Genomic DNA, 21,449 nt, shown 5'->3' with positions numbered 1-21,449 from the left:
ATACATGTGCACATCCACTGAGCAGCAGGATGAAGTGGTTAATTTGAGCCTGGACTGTACATCTTGCATGACTAAGGCTGCAATCCTACACACATTTACCTGGAAGCAAGTCCCATTGAACTCAATGGAAATGACTTCTGACTAGATATGTGTAGGATTGCTCTGTAAGTCTCCTGAACATGCACAAGAAATTTCTCGCAAAAACTAAATGTCAGAGAGAAGGCTTCTAGCTAAGCCTTTCGACTTAACAAGCTATTTTTCTCTGTAGTAGGAAGGAATCTCTCTCTCTCTCTCTCTCACACACACACACCCATCTCCTAGGGAGAAGCATCTCTATCATGTGAGGCCCCATCTTCAAGTCTGAAGTGTACAGTCAAGACCCTCTGTGAGAACTAGACCACTTTAAAATTGCACCACCAATGACTCTGCCACGCAAGGAAACATCCCCTTGACGTAGGAAGATGGAGAGGCATTGCTTTAAAAGTACCTGACTGCATATTGACCTGAAAGACAAAGTGGTTTCCATGGAACTGGCCCAAATCCCTGAGGAAAACACTAGACAGTTGGTAATCTGTGCAATGGAGTCACCTGCTGCGCTTTTAACTTCTTCACAGTCTGTACGCTTTGAAGGAATGACCAGCAAAACTGAGGGCCTGTTGGCATCGCCCTCAAGGTGTGTGTCCGCTTTGTTGGCCCCAGCCAACTGCAGTCTGGTTGTGTGCATTTACTGCTACGCACAGGATGTGGGGCAGGCATACTGCATAAAGGTTGCTTCTCAAGCATTTGCAGTGGGATCCCAGAAGCTGATACTTTGTGGTGGGTGGGAGGGGGCACAGCTCAGTGGCAGAGGAACTCCTTCACTTCCGTCACTCTACAGAAATAGTCAGCTAACTAAGGCAGCTCTTGCTGTTAGTGTGATGTTTATACCAAAGGCAGAGCTTAACATCTCATCTTGATAGTTCTTCCTAGAAGGCTGGAGAATGCTTATTTTGGCCTTTGTAAAAAGGTTGTTGTCTTGTTAGCTATAGCCACACCATTGTCTGAGCCCCCGGAGTGGTGGCTAGCCCCGGTTATATCCACAGTAATACCCCTGGACATTGCTTCTTTAACAGAAACTTTGGTACCAGAGGTAGGAATAACATGGATGGATAGGTTCCTACACCCACTCAGAGATGGTGGGAGCAGCTTCAACAGGGGCTTTAAAGGGTGCCTGTCTGGCACCCACCCCTCCCCCTCCTTCCCCCTTCTCCCTTCCCTCCTCCTCCTCCTCCTCCTCCTCCTCTGAATCATATTGGATCCTTCCCTCCCCAGCCCTGGGAAAAAGCAAGAGATCTCTTTAAGGCAAAGCAAACACACAGGCTTGTCAGTTTCATCCTAGCAAAGCAAAGGCACAGGCTTGAAAGTTGTCCATAGCAAAGCAAAGCTGGCCAGTTTCACCTTAACAAAGGGTTTCTTAAAAGGAGCTTCATTCCTGGAGGATTCATTAACTGAGGTATTACTTCTAACCAGAGTCTAGCATAGGGTTAGTAAGAAAATCCAAATTGGTGACCATCAGTGCTGCTACTTGCTTATGATAAAAAGAGGAACGTCTCAAGGTTACAAATTCATAATAGTTAATTAATGCTGCCCCTTGGCATATATTACGTTAGGTCATTCTTGTGACATGAGCAAGGGAACATATGTCAATATTCTACCTTAACCCATCAAATGCTGTTCCAGTAGTTCCTCTAGAAGAGCTGTGGGCACAAAAGGCTTCATGTGGTTCCTTCCAAACACAGAGAGCTGTTCTACACATGCAGCATAATCTTATGATGTAGGGGAAATGTCATATCTTTGGATATGCTCTCTGCATGTATACAATGGTACGCCAGAGAGGAGGGTTCTAAATGGGGCTGTAACGAGGCAGGCGATTTCCATTCTGACCTGTATTCATTGCAATCAGCACTGTTTCCATTCTGCTGCAGTTCAGTTTCCACCAATACTACACTATTTGTCTCACTGACCACTATTTAAAGTAAGTTACATAAGTATTTATGTATGTTACATAACTTATATTCATTTAAATGTAAAGGAAACATCAAAACAATGTAAAAAACCTCACATTATTAATTACATATTGTTTGCAGACTTTAAAAACAGCAATGATATGAACGAATATAGACTGTATTCTCTTGAGTTCCATTCCCAGCCACAGATTAATACATGATCTGCAGCAATTTCTGCTTCCTTTTCCATTTTTGTTGGCATTCTCTGACAATCCTACTTCTAGCCAAACCTTTTGCTGATGTGATTTGCTTTCTTGCAGCAGAAGGGGTAGGTGGGAGAATATCCAAACATATCCTACAATTACACTCAGGAAAGTCCTTGTAAGAGCTGCATCATATGAGCTTGTGTAGATCAGCGGAGCAAGATGCACTGTTGAAGCCCTATTGTGATTTCTTCTGTAATGTTTCATGTATGGCAATGAGCATCTCCCATTACTCTTTTGTAGTCCTTAGTTTAGCAACACACAGAGTTGCTAAAAAGCTAGAATGAGTATTGGCCCTTAGTTGTTGTGACCAGGGTCAGCACCAGAGGTCGGCCAGGTTGGGTCCTGGCCAAGGGTCCCTGGGGCCCAAGGGTCCCTGAAGGGCCCTTCTGCAATCTGCAGCAGCGTTGGCTCCTGACCCTACCATGGATCACAGACAGGGAGCTCCCAGGCACCCCCCACTACCACGTAGGCCTGTGACACCTGCCTTCATACCCCACGTACCTTTAAGTAAATGTTGGTTTCGCTGGGGGGGCAAGCCTGCCATCTACTAAGATGGCGGCCTAGGTTTCCCTAAGCTGCTGATGCCCCTGCTGGCATCTTGGTTGATGGCAGGTATGCACGCTTGTAGCACGCATGCATGCCACCAACCAAGATGGCAGTGGAGGCATCAGCCCCTTAGGGAAGCCTTGGCCGGCATCTTGGTTGATGGCAGGCATGCGCGCACAGTAGGGGAAGCATTCATTTCAAGGGAAAGGTAAGTAGGTGGAGCGTGCATGCGGGTGCCAGGGCCTGGGGCAGGCTGGTACCCAAGGGCCCCAGCATGCCTGGCGCCTGCCCTGGTTGTGACCTGTTGGGGAAGAGCCGTAGTTTAGTCGCAGAGCATCTGCTTTGCATCCTGAAGGTCCCAGGTTCAATCTACGGCATCTCCAAGTAGGGCTGCGAAAGACTCCTGCCTGAATCCTCTGGAGAGCCACCACCAGTCAGCGTGGATGGTACTGAGCGAGATGGACTGACTCAGTATAAGGCTGCTTCCTACGCAGAAAGGGTTTCCCCCCATTTCCTCTGGGCCATTGAGGAATGCCACAAGCTGAACCAGATTGTCAGGAGTTGTGCTCACGATCAGGAGTTACCCAGTTGCAGAATTTGGGGTCAGGTGGGGCTTTCCTCCTTGTCAAATTGGCAGTAATCCCTGGATATGCCTACCTCTTCTATCAGTGTGACAGTATTGTTTGTTTGTTTATTTATAAAGCGATTTCTTGGTGCCTTTGGGGGCCTAAAAAGGCTTACATTTAAAACACAGCATGTGCAAGCAGCAACAATGGCAGCAACACTAAGAATAAATTAAAATAGAAGTCAATTTTAAACAATTAAATGCCATTATAAAGGTTCCTCTGGGTGGCCTGTCTATTGAGTATTCATCCTGATTTGCTTGCACAAAGCTTATCTGGAGGTTAGATTATATCTGGTCTTTATTGAGCACGCCTTCATTCTGATAGGTTTGGTGGGATATGGCAATGAGCGTCATGCATTCATCTTGATTTGCTTACAGGGGGCTTACACGTCTTCCCATTTATCATTCACCCATCCTACAATTTTCATTCAGTTTGCACTGTCCTAATCCCAGAAAAGTCCATTATAAAAAAAATGTGGATTTGTTGCACTAGGGTGACAGAGTGTTTTAATCTACTTTAATTTTGCAAAGCTAAATTTCCAGTTTGTGCTTGATTTCCTCCTGCAAAACAGTGACAGTTTGGGGACATTGTAACTTACAACACAATTAACAGGACTATCCCTTTGAAATTAGTTCCATAAGAGGATGGCCTTATTTAGGATAAAGCATTCTGGAAAAGACCATTGAGTGAATGCACACCTTTGTGGGGATGGCATTTTGCACTCTGGGGCTACCATAAAAAAGACTCTGTCCATCATGCTTGTTAGTTGAATTGACTTAACCAGTAGTGGTATGTAGATCTCTGAGGCAGATCTTAATGACCAGACAGGCTCTTAAGTGTAGGCAACCCTTCAAATCATGTGGACATTTAGATCTTTAAAGTTCAAAGCCAGCACTTTGAATTGGGACCAGAAATGCACCAGCAACAGGTGCAACTGGTACAGAATTGGTATCATATGCTGTGATAATTTTGCCCCCACCAACAAGTGACATTCTGCTTCCAGACTGGGTCGAAGAACAGCCCTACATAGAATGTGTTATAGTAATCCAGCCTTGAGCATGGACTGCAGCGGTCAGACTATCCCTGTCCAGAATAGCTATAGTGGGCAAACCAGATGGAGCTGGGCTCCTGCTGGGAGGAAGGGTGGGATATATATAAAATAAAAATAAAAAATAAAATGCACTCCTAGTCACCCTCATCTGTTCTAAATCTGTCTTCAGATCCTTGCCCTGGAGTTCCATAGCCTTCCTGGGATTCTCATGTGAGCCAGGAACTTTTCCATGGTGCACATTTATGGGACACTGTATGAGACGTAGGAGGAGTTATTAAGTGTCCTTTTTATTTTGCCACAGGAGACCATGGCAAAAGTGGCACCTGTCCTTTTATGCCTTGCAGACACCTGCTTTATTTAAAGTTGACTTCTGCACAGCTTGGACGGCATGTGAAGGAGGCTGAGAAGTGATTAGACAGCATGTACATGTCATGTCAGAGAACCTGATTTACAAGGGAAATAAAGTCAAGCAATTAACAGGGGAATTAGGAAGATGAGCTAATGCGCACTCTGTGCAGAGCACCTATATGAAAGCAGACAGCTGCTAAGTGCTTTGTGCAGCAAGCATATTTTGCAAGCGCTAAATGGATTGTGTGCATTTATTTAGGGTGCTTATGCTTAGTATAATGATGCCATGTATACAGATCAGCATCTTCATTCTGCATTTCACTCCTGCCCCCAAGTGCTTTGCTGCATTTTACTACCACACCAAAACATTCCCATAAGGCAGAGGGGAAAAACCGCCTGTCTTAAAAGGAAGGCTTCCAAATAACACCCTCCCCCACTCCTCCCAGGCTTGAGATTGGTTTGCATGTAGGTCTTGAACAAGGAACTTTTCCTTGCACTGGGAGAGGTTCAGGGCGGCTTTTCCCCACAGACAAGGTCTGCAGGGGCACATGTTTGATGCCAAGGCAACCAGTGGTGAACAGCTGGAATTGTAAAGAGATGCTAATTAAGCGATTATGTTGCAAATGCAAACAGTTCAATCACTCAGCAAGGAGAAGACTGGATCCACCCCCCCCCCCCCACAGCTGCCTTCCTTCATCTCTTCTGGTGACATTTCATATGCTGAACATCCAGAGATCCATTTTCTTTAGCATCTGTGGGCTTCTCTTCTGTTCAGCATGCTCCTATGTTTCCTCAAGTCCACCCCGTAAGTCCACCCCTGTATGGTGATTGGTCCAAAACGGTACTTTGCTTTTCCCGTGCTTTTCCAGAAGAGCACAAAAATGTATATCTGACTTTTCAGTTAATGCTCATGTGCAGGTTTGCCATGGTTTCAATGAAGTCTATTGGCCTTTGTTTGCATAATATCACAAAATAGCTTTTAAGTGGAAACGTGATTCATTAAACATTTGATTTTGTTTGATTGCAAAAGAGTAGGGTTGTTTTTTTTTAAAAAAAAAACAATACAATACAGCTACAGAAGCCAGGAGGAAGTCCCTTGGTTCAGTACCAGAAGCAGGAGAGGACTGTAAGGGAGGAGGAGGAGGAGGAGGAGGCGTGGACAGAGGTTGGGAACCAAAGTCATCCACCCATAATGCGAAAAAGCAGTCAAGACGTCCTCACCACAGAGGTTAGAGTGGTTAATAATCGGGACAGAAAAAATAATTGGTTTATAGCAGGGTAGGGGAAGTGCAGATTTAACTAGGAGAATGTCTTTTCAACTTGTTCATTAATGACCTAGAATTAGGAGTGAGCAGTGAAGTGGCCAAGTTTGCTGACGACACTAAATTGTTCAGGGTTGTTAAAACAAAAAGGGATTGCGAAGAGCTCCAAAAAGACCCCTCCAAACTGAGTGAATGGGCGGAAAAATGGCAAATGCAATTCAATATAGTGTAAAATTATGCATATTGGAGCAAAAAATCTTCATTTCACATATACGCTCATGGGGTCTGAACTGGCGGTGACCGACCAGGAGAGAGACCTCGGGGTTGTAGTGGACAGCACGATGAAAATGTCGACCCAGTGTGCGGCAGCTGTGAAAAAGGCAAATTCCATGCTAGCGATAATTAGGAAAGGTATTGAAAATAAAACAGCCGATATCATAATGCCATTGTATAAATCTATGGTGCGGCCGCATTTGGAATACTGTGTACAGTTCTGGTCGCCTCATCTCAAAAAGGATATTATGGAGTTGGAAAAGGTTCAGAAGAGGGCAACCAGAATGATCAAGGGGATGGAGCGACTCCCTTACGAGGAAAGGTTGCAGCATTTGGGGCTTTTTAGTTTAGAGAAAAGGCGGGTCAGAGGAGACATGATAGAAGTGTATAAAATTATGCATGGCATTGAGAAAGTGGATAGAGAAAAGTTCTTCTCCCTCTCTCATAATACTAGAACTCGTGGACATTCAAAGAAGCTGAATGTTGGAAGATTCAGGAGAGACAAAAGGAAGTACTTCTTTACTCAGCGCATAGTTAAACTATGGAATTTGCTCCCACAAGATGCAGTAATGGCCACCAGCTTGGACAGCTTTAAAAGAAGATTAGACAAATTCATGGAGGACAGGGCTATCAATGGCTACTAGCCATGATGGCTGTGCTCTGCCACCCTAGTCAGAGGCAGCATGCTTCTGAAAACCAGTTGCCGGAAGCCTCAGGAGGGGAGAGTGTTCTTGCACTCGGGTCCTGCTTGCGGGCTTCCCCCAGGCACCTGGTTGGCCACTGTGAGAACAGGATGCTGTACTAGATGGGCCACTGGCCTGATCCAGCAGGCTCTTCTTATGTTCTTAAGTAGTCGAGCCGCCGCATTTTGTATAAGTTGTAATTTCCGAACCGTTTTCAAGGGTAACTCCACGTAGAGCGCATTACAGTAATCCAAACGAGAGGTGACCAGGGCGTGTACTACCAGTGGGAGCTGATGAACAGGAAGGTAGGGTTGCAGTCTTCGTATGAGGTGTAGTTGATACCAGGCTGCCTGGCTCACTGCCGAAATCTGAGCCTCCATGGATAGCCTGGAATCAAGTACAACCCCAAGGCTGCGGACCTGGTCCTTCAGGGGTAGATTCACCCCATTGAACTGCAGGTCAACATCTCCCAACCTTCTCTTGTCCCCCACGCTTTTTGAAAGTCTAAGTACACTATGTCCACTGGATCGCCTCTATCTATATGCTTGTTGACACTCTCAAAGAATTCTAGTAGGTTACTGAGACAGGACTTTCCCTTGCAGAAGCCATGCTGGCTCTGCTTCAGCAAGGCTTGAAGCCAGCGAATTAATGAACCAACAAGGGGGTTACATCAGAGGTTAAAAAGAGGTATGGATGGGCCCAGAGAAAGAGAGAGAGAGAGAATGAGGATAAAACTGTCACACAGGTAGTCAATTTCAACAATGATGTTTCTGCTTATTCTTTTAACTTGGAAGTTACAAGAGGACAGGGACTGAATTCAGCAAGCTCCAGGTGACTTGCTACTCATTTTACCCAGAGGGGCTTGCAATACCCCCCATTTCACCCACACCACACACATCTGTACCTCTCTCTAGCCTGCTAAATCCCAACAATCAGGAAAAAACTCTCCTTTCATTATTCTGATTATGACATACTCTTAGCCACCTCTTAAATTAGTGTGATTCAGGGCCAAACCACATGTACAGTGTGTAGCTGTGTACATGTTTTTCTTTGTGGTGGGGAGCAATTGGGACCCCAGAGTGTGGGGAAGTGTATCTTTTTCCTCCCCAGCTGTAATCCCAATAAAAATCCCATCACAGTTTATGAGGCGTTGCCCCCAAGTTTCATAGCCACATTGAGGGTGGGGAGGAAAGGATTTTTGTCTAGATTGTGGCTGAGGAGGGGAAAAGCACCTCTCCCTCTCCAATGTGGCTTTCCCAGTTATAATCCCCTCCCCACCACAGCTGCTTGCAATGCAGTTAATGAAACATCTGGCCATCAGAGAGAGGGTAGAAAGAGTTGAAAGAAATACAGTTAAGTTGGCACATGCACACTCACTCACCCCAAGAAGAGGGGCAGTTGTATTGTTTGTTGTTTGTTTGTTTATTAAATGTGTATCCCGCCCTTCCACCCAGAAGAAGCCCAGTTCAGCAAGCAATAACACTAAAAGCACTGTAAACCATCTCAATAACAAAAGACTTTAAAACACATTAAAACAAAATATCTTTTTAAACAACTTTAAAAACATCTTGAAAATTGTACGTCCCAATAGCCACAAGTAGCTGAACCAAAATATTTGATTAGGAAAAAAATTAATTGAGTGCACTTAATGTGGTTTCAACAACATTATATTCAAACAAATTCAAAGCTTTAAGTGGAAATTATTTTTATTGGAATAGCACCTGTAAAAAGTTAAAGACAACAGAGAGACACACACACACAGGTACTGAAAACAGCTGACATGCTAATTTTAGCACACCCAACAGATATTTTTAATGTTCCTACTATTTTTGTCACGATTCCATGTGTACTGTATACTCAAAATACTCTGAAGTTCAGGCAAACCTTGCTGCACACCAAGATTCTGTTCTTTCTAGTGGCATCCTAAATACTCTAAAGATAGAATACATCATTCCTGTTTATTTGGGGAGGGAGGGAGAGAGAGAAAGAGAGAGAGAAAGAGACCTCTTGAGGGGGCACAGGGTCACTCCCTGGAGATCTGATGTGTGAAGCAGCAGGCCTGTTTCCTTGTGGAAGTGCCTACTGTTTGCCTCCTCTTATCCTCTCCCTGTATATTAGCAAACAAAACCAGTCTTACAAAGATGCCAGATGTTCCTAGTGCTCTTTTCTCCAAAGGAATTGGAGCCTAGTGAAGCTCTGCCCCCCCCCAACCTTCTCACCTGCTTGGGGAAGTGGGGAGAGTGTGACCATGCTATGGAACAAGGAAGGGGAGAAGGAGGGTCCCATCTGATTGGGGCGGGTGCTGAAAATCCTCTGTTACAGGGGCAGCCAGAATGGTTCCCTGCAGATGCTCTGGACTCCCATCAGCCCCAGCCAGCATGATCTATAGGTAGGCATGATGGGACTTGTAGTACTGCCTGGGTTACCCCTCCTCTGTTAGTTAACCCTAGCCCCTCACAAAACTTACGATTCCCAGAGTTCTTTGAGAAATGGGTCTTATTATTGTACCGTTTTAGGTCTCTGATGCCATAACCGCCTTGTTGCCACTTTAAGTAACTCTTTAAGTCACAACAGTGCTCTCAGTCACTCCAGGGGAACATGTCTGTATAAACACAGCCAGTGTTAAGAAAATGGTAAGTGTCTCAACACTTGAGTGGAGGGAGACATGACTGCTCCTCCTGCCTTCTGACAGAGCTGCACCACCATGCTGGCATTTCAGCACTGATTCGTATGAGTGAAATGACGGCTGTGATGGGCTGGATTTGTTCCCAGTTCAAGTTGCTAGACCCTAGTGCCGCCAAGGCAGAGTATCCAGACAAGCCGCTGGGTGGTGGTGCGTGGATGGTGGAACCAGCTGGGTAAACGCTCTGACCTCTATTGCCTTTTGTCCCCTGGTCCTTTGCAGGACGTCTCACTCCAGGGCAAAGGCAGACGCAGCGGTGACAGCAGCGCAGAAAGCGCAGGAGGAAGCCCGGATTGCCAGGATCACTGCCAAAGAGTTTTCACCCTCCTTCCAGCACAGGGAAAACGGTCAGTGTCAGACACCACAAGGCCTGCCAGGCCCCAGGAATGACTTCATCTTCTGTCTGAGTGGTGCAGATGCAGGCGTGTAACAGGGAGCGGAGAAAGCCATCCCTGATGGGAATTCTCCTGGGTCCATGTTAAAGACCAGCCTCTCCTTGGCACTCCCGCTCTGTCGCTGAGCCTGTGCTTCTGTTCCATCTCCTTTTGAGACCTTGAGCCTATTTTTTCCCTTTGGGTCACAATTTGCAGCCACCTTGGTCCTTTTTCTACACAACCAAGATCCTGGTCTAAGCTATATTAGCAAAGAATCCCAGCATGTTTCAACCACATCCCAATTAATTCAGGGCACAGAATTCAGCTTTCCTTGTCTGAAAACTGAAGTTGACTATTTTTTCAGAACAGTGTGAGGAACCTTCAGCCTGTAGGCCTAATTACACCCACCAAACCTCCCCATTTAGCCCGCAAGGTGGTTTTGTGCAAGCCACACCCATCTGCTGTTCATATGACTTCATATATGACATTACAGGTGGGCAGGTAAAGATGCGACTTCCTGTTGAAAGTTGGATTTGCAGGCATCTGAAAAAACCTGTGCCTTCGCCCATGTGGTTTGATTTCAAATCAGGCAGGCAAAGGAAAATGAGTCACCTGGTGCCACTGTGATTGACAGGTGGGTGGCCATGCCTGGGACCAAGCAGTAGTAGGAAAGAAGAAAATCACACACAGGGCTGTATAAAATTAAAAGCATAAAAACAAATTACAAAAAAATAAATCTGCAAACAAAAGGCATCTAATAACATTTCAAAGTGGCAGATATATAATACTTTTTAAAGCATCAGGTTTTAAAGAGACTAAAAGCCTGTTGAAGTAGTAAGGACATTAAAAGATGTCTAAAACCAAGCAACAAAGCAGGAGGCTGGAGGACCGTAACTTTGGTGTCACCACCGAAATGGCTCTGTCTCTTATACCCCCCCAGTTAAACCGAAAAAATCACCAACACCCTGTGCAGTCTCAGCAGTAATTCAAACAGCAGACTTGGCTATACAGCAAAATAGATGCAAACACAGAACCTTAAATTTGACATTGCAGCTGGTTCTATCCAGCAGGATGGGCCATAGCTCAGTGATGGAGCTCTACTTTGCATGCAGAAGGTCCCAGGTCCAAACCCTGAGATTTCAGTCCATGGGCCAAGAGAGACAGTGTGCCTGATTTCTCCCCAAAAAGATGACTCAAGCTCTCACAACTCTGGCCACTGCCACTGGAAGGAGATGCACTCCGTAGCTGCTTCATTTGCCTAGAGACTGGCATTGGAAACAGATGCCAGGACTGGATGCTGGTGAGAGGAGGCCAACACAAATTAAGCACTGCAGGCAGACTTTTATTTAGACTTCAGCCCCAGAACCTCTCTGATTTGAGATGAGATTCTGGAGAGGGAGACGCTTGTAAGTATGCAGCAGATTTTGAAAAATATGCTTTGGATTGTGCTGAGGCATGTAGTGTGATATTTAGCCCATGGCCTCCGTGTTGCCATTTCCATCAGTGTGAGAGATGTTACACCAGTCAGGGAATATTAGCATATTTGTGCAGGCATATTTGGGGGGCCCTTGCGTATGAGAGAGGAGAGGGGGGAGAGAAGACGTGCCATCCCTTTTTGTAACACTGCACACTGTTGCAAGCGGCAAACAGAACCTTCCTGCTCCACCAACGGGAAAAGCATTAGCTCTGCTTACTGGTGGGATGGAAAGCATCCGGTTGCCCTTTGGGGCCAGCAGGGCTGCTGCTACGTGGCATTCAAAGGTCTGTCTGCTGTGGTAAGGAATTTGTCAGGGTTATAAAGAAAATGAGAGTCTACTTGTTCAGGGATGACGGGTAAAACAGCAACGCACAGGACTGTCCTGGCACAGGGCTGTGGGAAAACAGAGAATGCCAAAAGCAGTCCAGATCTGGAGAGCCACCACAGATTTCATTGCACTCGTGTTTGGCTTTGCTGAGTGTGTGTGTGTCTTTCTGCGCAGGGCAAAGGACAGAAGGGATGGGAGGAGAGATGTAAGTCTACGTTGCAGTCACTAAACAACACATTAATTAATGTGTGTGCATGTCAAGGCACACAATTCCAGGGCGTTGCACCCTCATTACAAGGTTTCTGCTAACTTTATAAAAAGAAGATTTAAATTGGAGGTTGCTCATTTCCCTTTTCCTAGGTTATCGAGGATTTGACAACGGATTATTCATTTTGCAAGCTTCTTGTCCTTTCAGAGCTCATTTCCATTTTCTTTCCCTCAGCAGAAGTGATGTGGGAAGGCCACTGTGCCACTCCTACAAATTATCGAACCCATGGGGAAAAGGGGTGCAGCTCAGTGGTAGAGAACCTGGTTAGCATGCTGGAGGTCACAAGTTCAATCCCTGGCATCTCCAGGTTTGGGGCTGAGAGAAAACCCTGCCTGAAAACCTGGAAAGCTGCTGCCAGCCAGTGTAAACAATAGCAAGCTAGATGGACCAGTGGCCTGACTCAATATCAGTAGTTTTCCAGTTCCTGTGATCTGTGGTTTTTCAGTTCCTCCAGCTGGTAGAAAAGAAGGGCTGCTCCCCTCCCCCTGCAAAAACTGAGCTCGTGGAGGTGTCACCATTTAACCGCCTTATTAAAAAATTCAAAATCTGATGACTTTTCTGTTTCGAGCCAGAGAAACCACTCCTTTATAGTTTGATGGATTTATATCCCACTTTAGCAAATGTCTGTTCAAAGGGCCTCATGCCTTGTGCAAAAGTACTTGCAATTGCAAATGGGCCTGGGCATTTCCATGGCTCCTCCTGTCCACCACCGTCTCCAAGGACACACATGCAGCTTACAGATCCTGCGATGTCCCCCTCAAGCCTCCACCTCAGGCCTCCCATGGGTCGTCCCCTTAACTTTTCTTTTCAATTGCCTAGCAATTTGTTTTTTTTGTGTGTGTTTTTGTTTTTAAATATTAACCTTTTTGTACACTTTAAAAATTGATCAAGGACAGTGGGGGAGGTGCTTTGTGACTGATACACAGGCCACCCAATCAGCACTGTGTAAACCCAGTTTTTGCTAAATATCAGATGAACAAATTTCCTCTGAGCTCAATCTGGGGCAGAAGGTTGCACATTGTTGTTGTGCATTGCACTGGCAGGCACTTTAGAGAATGACAAGGCAAAGATGGGTCTCTGCCCCCCAAGAACTTAGCATCTAAAATTTGACACAAGGCAGGCAGGAGAGGGAGGCAGGACTATGAAACTAAGGTTTAAGAGGAAAAGGAGATGTGCTCATTTCAATTCCACTTAGTAAGGCCAGTAACGTTTATTGATTGATTGATTATTTATTAGATTTATATCCCACTCTTCCTCCCAGTAGGAGTCCAGGGCGTGTCCTAGGTTGTGTAAACACCATACATGTAAAGCACATGACTTCTCCCCAAGAATCCTGGGAACTGTAGTCTACCCCTCAGAGCTACAATTCCCAGCACCCTTAATAAACTACAGGTTTCTTTGGGGGAACCCATGTGCTTTAAATATGCTTTAAATCGATGATGTGTGTACACAACCCAACCCTTGGATAAGGGATGAGGACTCACCAAATGGCTTCACCGAAAAAGACGGGGTTTGATGTGTGTTCTTCCACAGTGGACTCGCCACTAAAGTGATGCACATGCGTACACGTGATGAAGATGATGATGATTTCTTACCCACCCTTCACCATAAGGTCCTCGGTGGGTTACAACTTAAAATTCAATATTATAAACGTTTTGAAAAATCACAGTCACAGGAATTGGACATCTGTATGATATGCCTTATTGTAAACATGCAGAATCAAGAGACATATACATAAGGCTACAATACTGTTTTTTTTTAAAAAAAGGAGTCTCAGTGCCACAAATGTACGCTACAAATATGATCCAAATACTCATGGAATTCAGTACCACAAAATGTGATAATGGCTGACACTGAGCCCTGGTTTTTTCACCAATGCCCCCAAAACGATGTTTTTGTCGTATGCCTCCGTCTATACCACAAGTCAGATAATAAATCCGGCGAGGGGAACAAGCTTGACTTTCGAGAATATGCTATTCTGACATCAACATCCGCTAGAGTTAGCATCCCCTCCCAGAACTACATTCTGGATATCAGCTATCTGAACGTTTTAACAGGCCTCTTTGAGCCCCAGAGGGCCCCTGCAACCCTGAGCTGCTCACTATCTTCATCTCCAGTTACCAAGGGACTTCTTTTCTTTAAACATAATCTCTTGAAAAGAATTTTTATCTAATACCTTTTTTATCAGCTTCTAGACTAGGCTGCAGAATTCTGTTTGCACTAGAGTTGGTTTCTGATGTACGTAGGAGGGGTTTTAATACACACTTCACTATTGCATGCATTACCAAAACAAACAAGAAAGGCAGACACATCAAACAGAGGAGATCTTGCTCAAGAAGAAATCGAGTAAATAAAAATTCGGAGCCATTCCTGCATTATCTGCAAACTTCATTCAGTCCATAACAAAATGGTTCTCATAAGGAAAAAAAGAAGTTATTTATTGTTATATCTGCATTGATATAACTAATATGAGCGGGCTTATCTGTGTACAAGGCCAGAGGCAAACTGAAGACTTAACTGGGAAATGTCAGTCTGGGTGTTAAAAAAACAAGGAGCTGATAGGTCCAAAATACCTGTATGTTATTGTCTGTGTGGCAGCAAAGCCTCTGACTCTCACCTGGGAGTGATTCCACACTGGTGAAATGCCACAGAATGTCCATAAACATTCCAAATGGCCAGGGAGCAAAGCTATCAGAATGTTCACAGTCAATTTTCTGTGAGGGAAGAAAAAGCTGAGGAAGGAGGCAGAATTTTGCATGTGGATTTGAGCTAACAAGCCAGTTCTTTGGCAAGAGAGTTGTAATACTGCTTACTATGGTAACAGCTTGACCACAGAACATGCAGGTAAAGATACTGGGTGGTATTCAACACTAGTTCTATTCAGAGTAGACTCATTGAAGTCAATGGACATGATTAACTTAATGATTTCAAAGTTAATTATGTTAATCAATGCATTTATTAACTTATTTCATTATTTCAATGTGTCTACTCTGAGTAGGATGTAGTTGAGTACAACCCAATAGCAACTATGACAGAATTCACACAAAATTCAGGGCCTGTTTGGTGTTGCTGGGGCTTGATTCATATATGCAAACAGCCATGTGCGGGGCCAATTGGACTACAAGTGTGTAATACGTGTGGTCCAGCAGTTGGATCGGATGGGTCTAAGCAAGACTCAAGAGAGGTGGTAAGGCTCTGTGAAAAGGAATTATGGGCTCTTGTTCAGTGAGGGTTTTTTTTTAAAATGTATTCCTGGGAATACGTTTTTGTTTAAATCCCGCTTTTGCACATTTATAAACAATGTTGTTCATTTAACCCAGACCAAGCGTGGCTATTTTTCTCTACCAGTACCAAAGGGTGTGCCCAAGGCCCTTGAAGGACGGCTAGCTGTTTTGTGCATCTCGTGCTATACATTTTCTCTTCCTCCTTCCAGGGCTTGAGTGTCAGAGGCCAAAACGTCAGAATTCAAGCGACGACATTGAGGTCCTTTCGACGGGGACTCCCCTCCAGCAAGAAAGCCCAGAGCTCTACAGGAAAGGAACAACCCCTTCGGACCTCACCCCCAACGACAGCCCTCTGCAAAGCTTTCCCGCCAGCCCCTCCTCCACCCCACCTTCGGGTCCCTCATGCAGAAACAAGAGCAGCCACTTCTCCAGGCAGGTCTGCGTGGACGAAGAGAGGGGTGGGGAGATCCAGATGCTGCTGGAGGGACGCGGGAGGGACTATATGAGACCCAACAGCTGGGGTGAAGACAAGGAGGGCGGGGCACATGGCGTGAGAGCCGGGGCTTTGCGCAGCGGCCAATCGGGCTCCTCCGAAGACTACCGGGGTCGAAGCAGCGGGCACAAGCACGTGGCTTCCAACCACAAACAGCGGGAGAGGTGGACAGACCCCCCAGCCACGGTTTCGTGGACTCACCACCGTCCCCACCACCACGGCTCGGGGAGCAACAAGCTCCTTGAGCTAGACGAGGAGAAGCTGAGCAACTACGAAATGGAGATGAAGCCTCTCATGAGGATGGATTCTTATATGCAAGAAATGCACTCCCAAAAAAGACATTATAGCAAAACGGGGCCCAGCCGGAGCCTAGCTGAGGACCACCATGGGGAAGGCCGTAGCTTTGGGGTTCAAAGACTGAGGTCTAAGTCCCAGAACAAGGAGAACCTCAGGCCAGTGTCTTCTGCTGAGCCAACAGTGCAGAAACTGGACAGTCTGAGGTTTGGGGACAAAGGGGAGACTCGGCTATTGAGGTGGGACTTAACCTGCTCCCCACCACAGAAATCCTTACCTGTTGCACTAGAATCAGAGGAGGAAAATGGGGACGAGCTCAAATCCAGTGCGGTAAGTGGAGAATATTTTGCGTCTGTTAAGTGTGACCTCTTAAATGGGAAATGTGAGTGACAGGGTGGAGGATGTCTCTAGCTCTTGGGAGGAACTAGCAGAGGCCCACAAAAATCTGCGGAATGGCTTGCTTCCCACTCATGCACAGAGTCGTTAGCCATTTACACACCCAGAGCACATTGCCCACCCTCCACCTGGCTCTGCATTTCAAAATATTAAAACTGGAGACCAGCCAGCAGGAGTTCCTTTTGAGGCTAAGGCAGCGGACGCACCTGCCCTTCTGCCAGGAAAGTTGTGACAGGCTGAATTAAAATTTCCAGTCCAGCTTTCCTCCCACTGAGGCTGCTTCCAGACTGGTGGTGGTGGTGGTGGTGGTAGCCCCTAAGACTTGTAGGCTACAAGCAGAAGTGATTGACTTTCCACACTGTTGGGACTATTGCACATACAAATTTATGTATATATTTATTTAATTTATATCCCGCCCTTCCTCCCAGTAGGAGCCCAGGGCGGCAAACTAAAACTGTCTAAAACATATTAAAAACTGACTTTAAAATATATTAAAACAAAACATCTTTAAAAACATATATTTTTTAAAAGGTTTAAAAACATTTAAAAAAGCAATTCCAACACAGATGCAGACTGGGATAAGGTCTCTACTTAAAAGGCTTGTTGAAAGAGGAAGGTCTTCAGTGGGCGTCGATAACAGAGATGGCGCCTGTCTAATATTTAAGGGGAGGGAATTCCAAAGGGTCGGTGCCACTACACTAAAGATCCACTTCCTATATTGTGCAGAACAGATCTCCTGATGAGATGGTATCTGCAGGAGGCCGTCACCCGCAGAGCGTAGTGATGTGCTGGATATATAAGGGGTAAGACGGTCTTTCAGGTATCCTGGTCCCAAGCTGTATAGGGCTTTGTATACCAAAACTAGAACCTTGAACTTAGCTGGTAGCTAATATGTAGCAAGTGCAATTCTTTCAGCAGTGGGGTGACATGTTGGCAATGCTCCAGTAAGCAATCACGCCACTGTATTTTGCACCAGCTGCAGCTTCCGGACCAACCTCAAGGGCAGCCCCACATAGAGCTCATTCAATCTGGAGGTTACCAGTGCATGGACAACAGTCGTCAGGCTATCCCAGTCCAGAAATGTCCACAGGTGTTTTACCAGCTGAAGCTGGTAAAAGGCACTCCTAGCCATTGAGGCCACATGGGTCTCTAGCAACAAAGATGGATCTAGCAGCACCCCCATACTATGAACCTGCTGTTTCAGAGGGAGTACAACCCCATCCAAAGCAGGCAACTTATCCAATTATCCAAACTCGGGAACCACCAACCCACACAGTCTCCATCTTCCTAGGATTCAGACTCAGGTTTTTGGCCCTCATCCAGCCCATAACTTAGTCCAGGCACTAGTCCAGGGCTTGCATGGCCTCTCCCAATTCAAAGCTGAGAAACAGAGCTGAGTATCATCAGTGTACTGCTGACACCTCACCCCAAATCTCCTAATGACCGCTCCCAAGGGCTTCACAGAGATGTTAAGCAGCATTGGGGACAAGATGGTACCCTATGGCACCTCACAGCACAACTACCAGGAGGCCAAAAGACAATCACCCAATGCTATTCTCTCTAAACAGCCCTGGAGATAGCATCAGAATCACTGTAAAACAGTGCCTCCGATACCCATCTCACCAAGTTGGCCCAGAAGAATACCATGCTCAATGGTATCAAAAGCCGCTGAGATATCAAGTAAGAGTAACAGGGTCACACTCCCCCTGTCTTTCTCCCCATATCACCCATCAGGGCGACCAAGGCTCATTCAGTCCCATAACTAGGCCTGAACCCAGACTGGAATGGGTCAAGATAATCTGTTTCATCCAACCTGTTTTCTGTTATGACCTGTCCACAGACATAGCAACTGTGTGTGTGTGGGGGGGGCAATTGTAGATCAGCAGCACAAATTTGCTATAATAACCCTTGTGGTAGATGCTATTTTATGACCCCCCCCTTTTTAAAATCAATTTTACAACTATAGCTAAAACATTTTATGGCATTTTTGTAATGATAGGTATATAGCGCTGCAAGACCAGACTGCTTTAAGGCTACAGGGCATTACATTCTACAGCACCAATAATGCCATAGATGCTGATGGGATGCAACTCATCTTGCTTTTGTGTTTGTTTGTTTGTTTGTTTGTTTGTTTGGTGTGTGTGTGTGTGTGTGTGTGTGAGAGAGAGAGAGAGAGAGAGAGAGAGAGAGATCTTGCTGGTGTTTGTGTGTGGAGAACCTTTGTGCTTCTTTCTGACCTAATCTGTGCTGACCTTCCTTCTAGTGCTAGACTGATACTCTTAGGGTTGCTGACCTCATTTCCTGCTCCCTCCTTTCCTCTTCGTTGCACCTTAGGAGAGGAGACCTCTTTCCTTTCTCTCTCCTGCCAAGATGAAAGACCAAGCATGGCTCTTTGCCTCCTCTACCTTAGTTAGCCAGAACTAGGGATCTTTCCTGTGCAGTGTGCATTTCCTATAATAAACAAAAGCTTTCTTATTTTTCTAGAGGCAGGGTCTCTTTGTGGTTATATTAGGGTTGCCAGGTCCATGGCCTGAGACTGATCCTGTGTCTTTAGGAGAAGAGAGAGTCAGCCAAGTGCAGGTGTTCTTGCAACTCTGTAATGGGAAAAACCACAAGGTGGAATTCTCCCTTCCCCCTGCACAACTTGTAAAGATACAGAAGACCTCTTCAAGGCAGGGCCTGGCAACCAAATTATCTCTAACATCTACTGCTGTTTTAATCTGCATCAGAATATCCCTGTAAATTCAGAGTTGTTCCCTGTAAATATAAAAAGCCCAGCCTCCCGCAAGAAAAAATGGCAGAGAATCAACCATTTGTACCTTCAACTATTTGTACACATATAAAACTGTTGGGCCAGCTCTCGTGCGTGTGTGTGTGTGTCTGTGTGTGTAAACAAAAGTCAAATATCAAGCGTACATGGTGCAAGCTGTGCTGGTTTGATCCACCTCTCAATTAAGATTTAGAATTCACCCACCGTAGCCACTTTCCTTGATTTCAAGCCACTGGAATTAGATTAAATTCAATCACATCTGCTTAGCTGGCTTGTAGATTGGCCTGGCACATGATTTGTATAAACCTTCCAAAAGCAAGTACCTGGTTGCTAGGTATTGGGAGGGAGGAAGAGGTGGGTCCTGTGAAGTCTCTCCCTTGGATTGGCTGCTTTTCTTTCACCTTGTTGCTATGCAACAGCGAAGGCCTTTTCCATCCTTTGCAGAGAGAGCCTTCTGTCTCCCTTTCCAATACGTGCACTGAGTCCTCCTCTTGGTTCCTTCTGAGCCTGAAGAGTTTCTCAAATACTTCTGCAGAGCAGGACAAATATTGCTTCTTGTAAAGAATCTGTGTATCCTAATACATGCACACGCACCCAGTTGCACCCAAAATAGGCACTTTTTTGTTATTGTTGCTGAAAAGAAAGAGGGCAACAGAAATAATCCTGCCATTTGGGGAGTTGCCAGAAGTTGACCCACAGACTGCTCATATCTGCTCCACAATTAAAGCCAATTAAACCCAGTAATTGAAGGGCTAAGCTCGATTTGGGCCCTGCGAGGCAGTCTCTTGGCCTGGGATGGGGAACCAGCAGCCCTCCAGTTGTTCTGGGTTCCATCTGCTATCATCCCTGGCCATTGACCACATTGCTTGGGGCTGATGTGAGTTGGAGTCCAACAGCACATGGAAGGCCACCAGTTCTCAATTACTACTCTAGCTGCCCACAGACCCTTGCTCCTGATGATGCCCCACAGGGAAATGGTGACATTTAAGTCATCTGGATGTCACTCAGTCACACACAGAGTGCACCCGCCTATGCAGCATTTTGTGGAACGTGGGCATTTACAAATGTCTCCCTCCACATGGAGTAGCACCTTGGGCAGGAATCGGAAGACACCTAAGCCAGCCTTTCCCAACTAGTGGGCCACCAGATGTTGTTGGACCACAACTCCCATCAGCCTCAGCCAGCATTGCCAATGGTCAGGAAAGATGGGAATTTTGGTCCAACAACATCTGGTGGCCCACTAGTTGGGAAAGGCTGACCTAAGCCCTGTGTTTCAGCCTACCCTACACCACAGGGTTGATGTGAGACAAAAATGCCATTCTGAAGAACTAATAGGATAAAAATCTCCATCTGGCTAATGAGAAGCCTTTTAAGACACAGCAAACATTAATCTCTTCAGCGTGCAGCAGGAGGGGAAGCTGTGAAAGGTGACAGGGCGTGAGGTGCCTGAAAGGCAGCAACATTGGCTGGTCCAGTCACAACAGTTTTAAAAAGCTGAGGGTTTGATGGAACATTAAGATCGGGTCAGTGCCATGTTCTGTGTGTGTTGCTGCCAGTCATAGAAGCCCAGCTGAAGGTCAGGAGAAGCTGGTGAAAAAAGCAGGGCCTACCACAGCATGTAGACAGGCCCCTTGGGTAAGTTGTGTTGCCAGTTATTGGACATCCCACCAGTCAGCTTCTTCTACTTTGATCCCCCAGCTGATTGCGCCAGGGTGGACCTTTGATGACGCTCAGTAATCCCTTCCCTCTTTTTCTTCCTGCAGGGCTCAGCTCCGATCCTGGTCGTCATGGTGATCTTGTTAAACATTGGAGTTGCCATTTTGTTTATTAACTTTTTCATCTAACTCAAGACTGCCTTGTTTGCAAAATTTAACAGATTCATAATAAAAAAAAAGGTGTACGAACGGGGGATGACAAAGCAGATGGCAAATGTAAAAAAACCACAAAAACACCAAAACACCAAGGGAAAGGTGCCGTCTTTTTGAACTGTCCTGCGACAACTTCCAAGTCTTTTCACAGATGAACAACAAAAGATTTGAGTATAACTCACAGTTTGCCTTTTTTTTCCTCCTGGGTAATGTTTTTTGGATTTCAGCCAAAAT

General features: G+C 45.7%; 1 protein-coding gene across 1 annotated transcript in view; it reads left to right on the top strand.

Moving 5' to 3' along the window:
• Positions 1–21,191, top strand: part of JPH3 (junctophilin 3) — an 89,433-nt gene extending 68,242 nt beyond the window's left edge. The window contains exons 3-5 of the mRNA XM_061594009.1: positions 9,946–10,070; positions 15,604–16,511; positions 21,111–21,191. Of these exons, the coding sequence (XP_061449993.1) occupies positions 9,946–10,070; positions 15,604–16,511; positions 21,111–21,191 (1,114 nt within the window). The remainder of the gene's footprint in view (positions 1–9,945; positions 10,071–15,603; positions 16,512–21,110) is intronic.
• Positions 21,192–21,449: the final 258 nt, after the last annotated feature.

Source organism: Rhineura floridana, chromosome 13 (genome assembly GCF_030035675.1).
Source record: "Rhineura floridana isolate rRhiFlo1 chromosome 13, rRhiFlo1.hap2, whole genome shotgun sequence".
Taxonomy (NCBI): Eukaryota; Metazoa; Chordata; class Lepidosauria; order Squamata; family Rhineuridae; genus Rhineura; species Rhineura floridana.
This window is presented reverse-complemented; position numbering and strand designations above follow the sequence as displayed.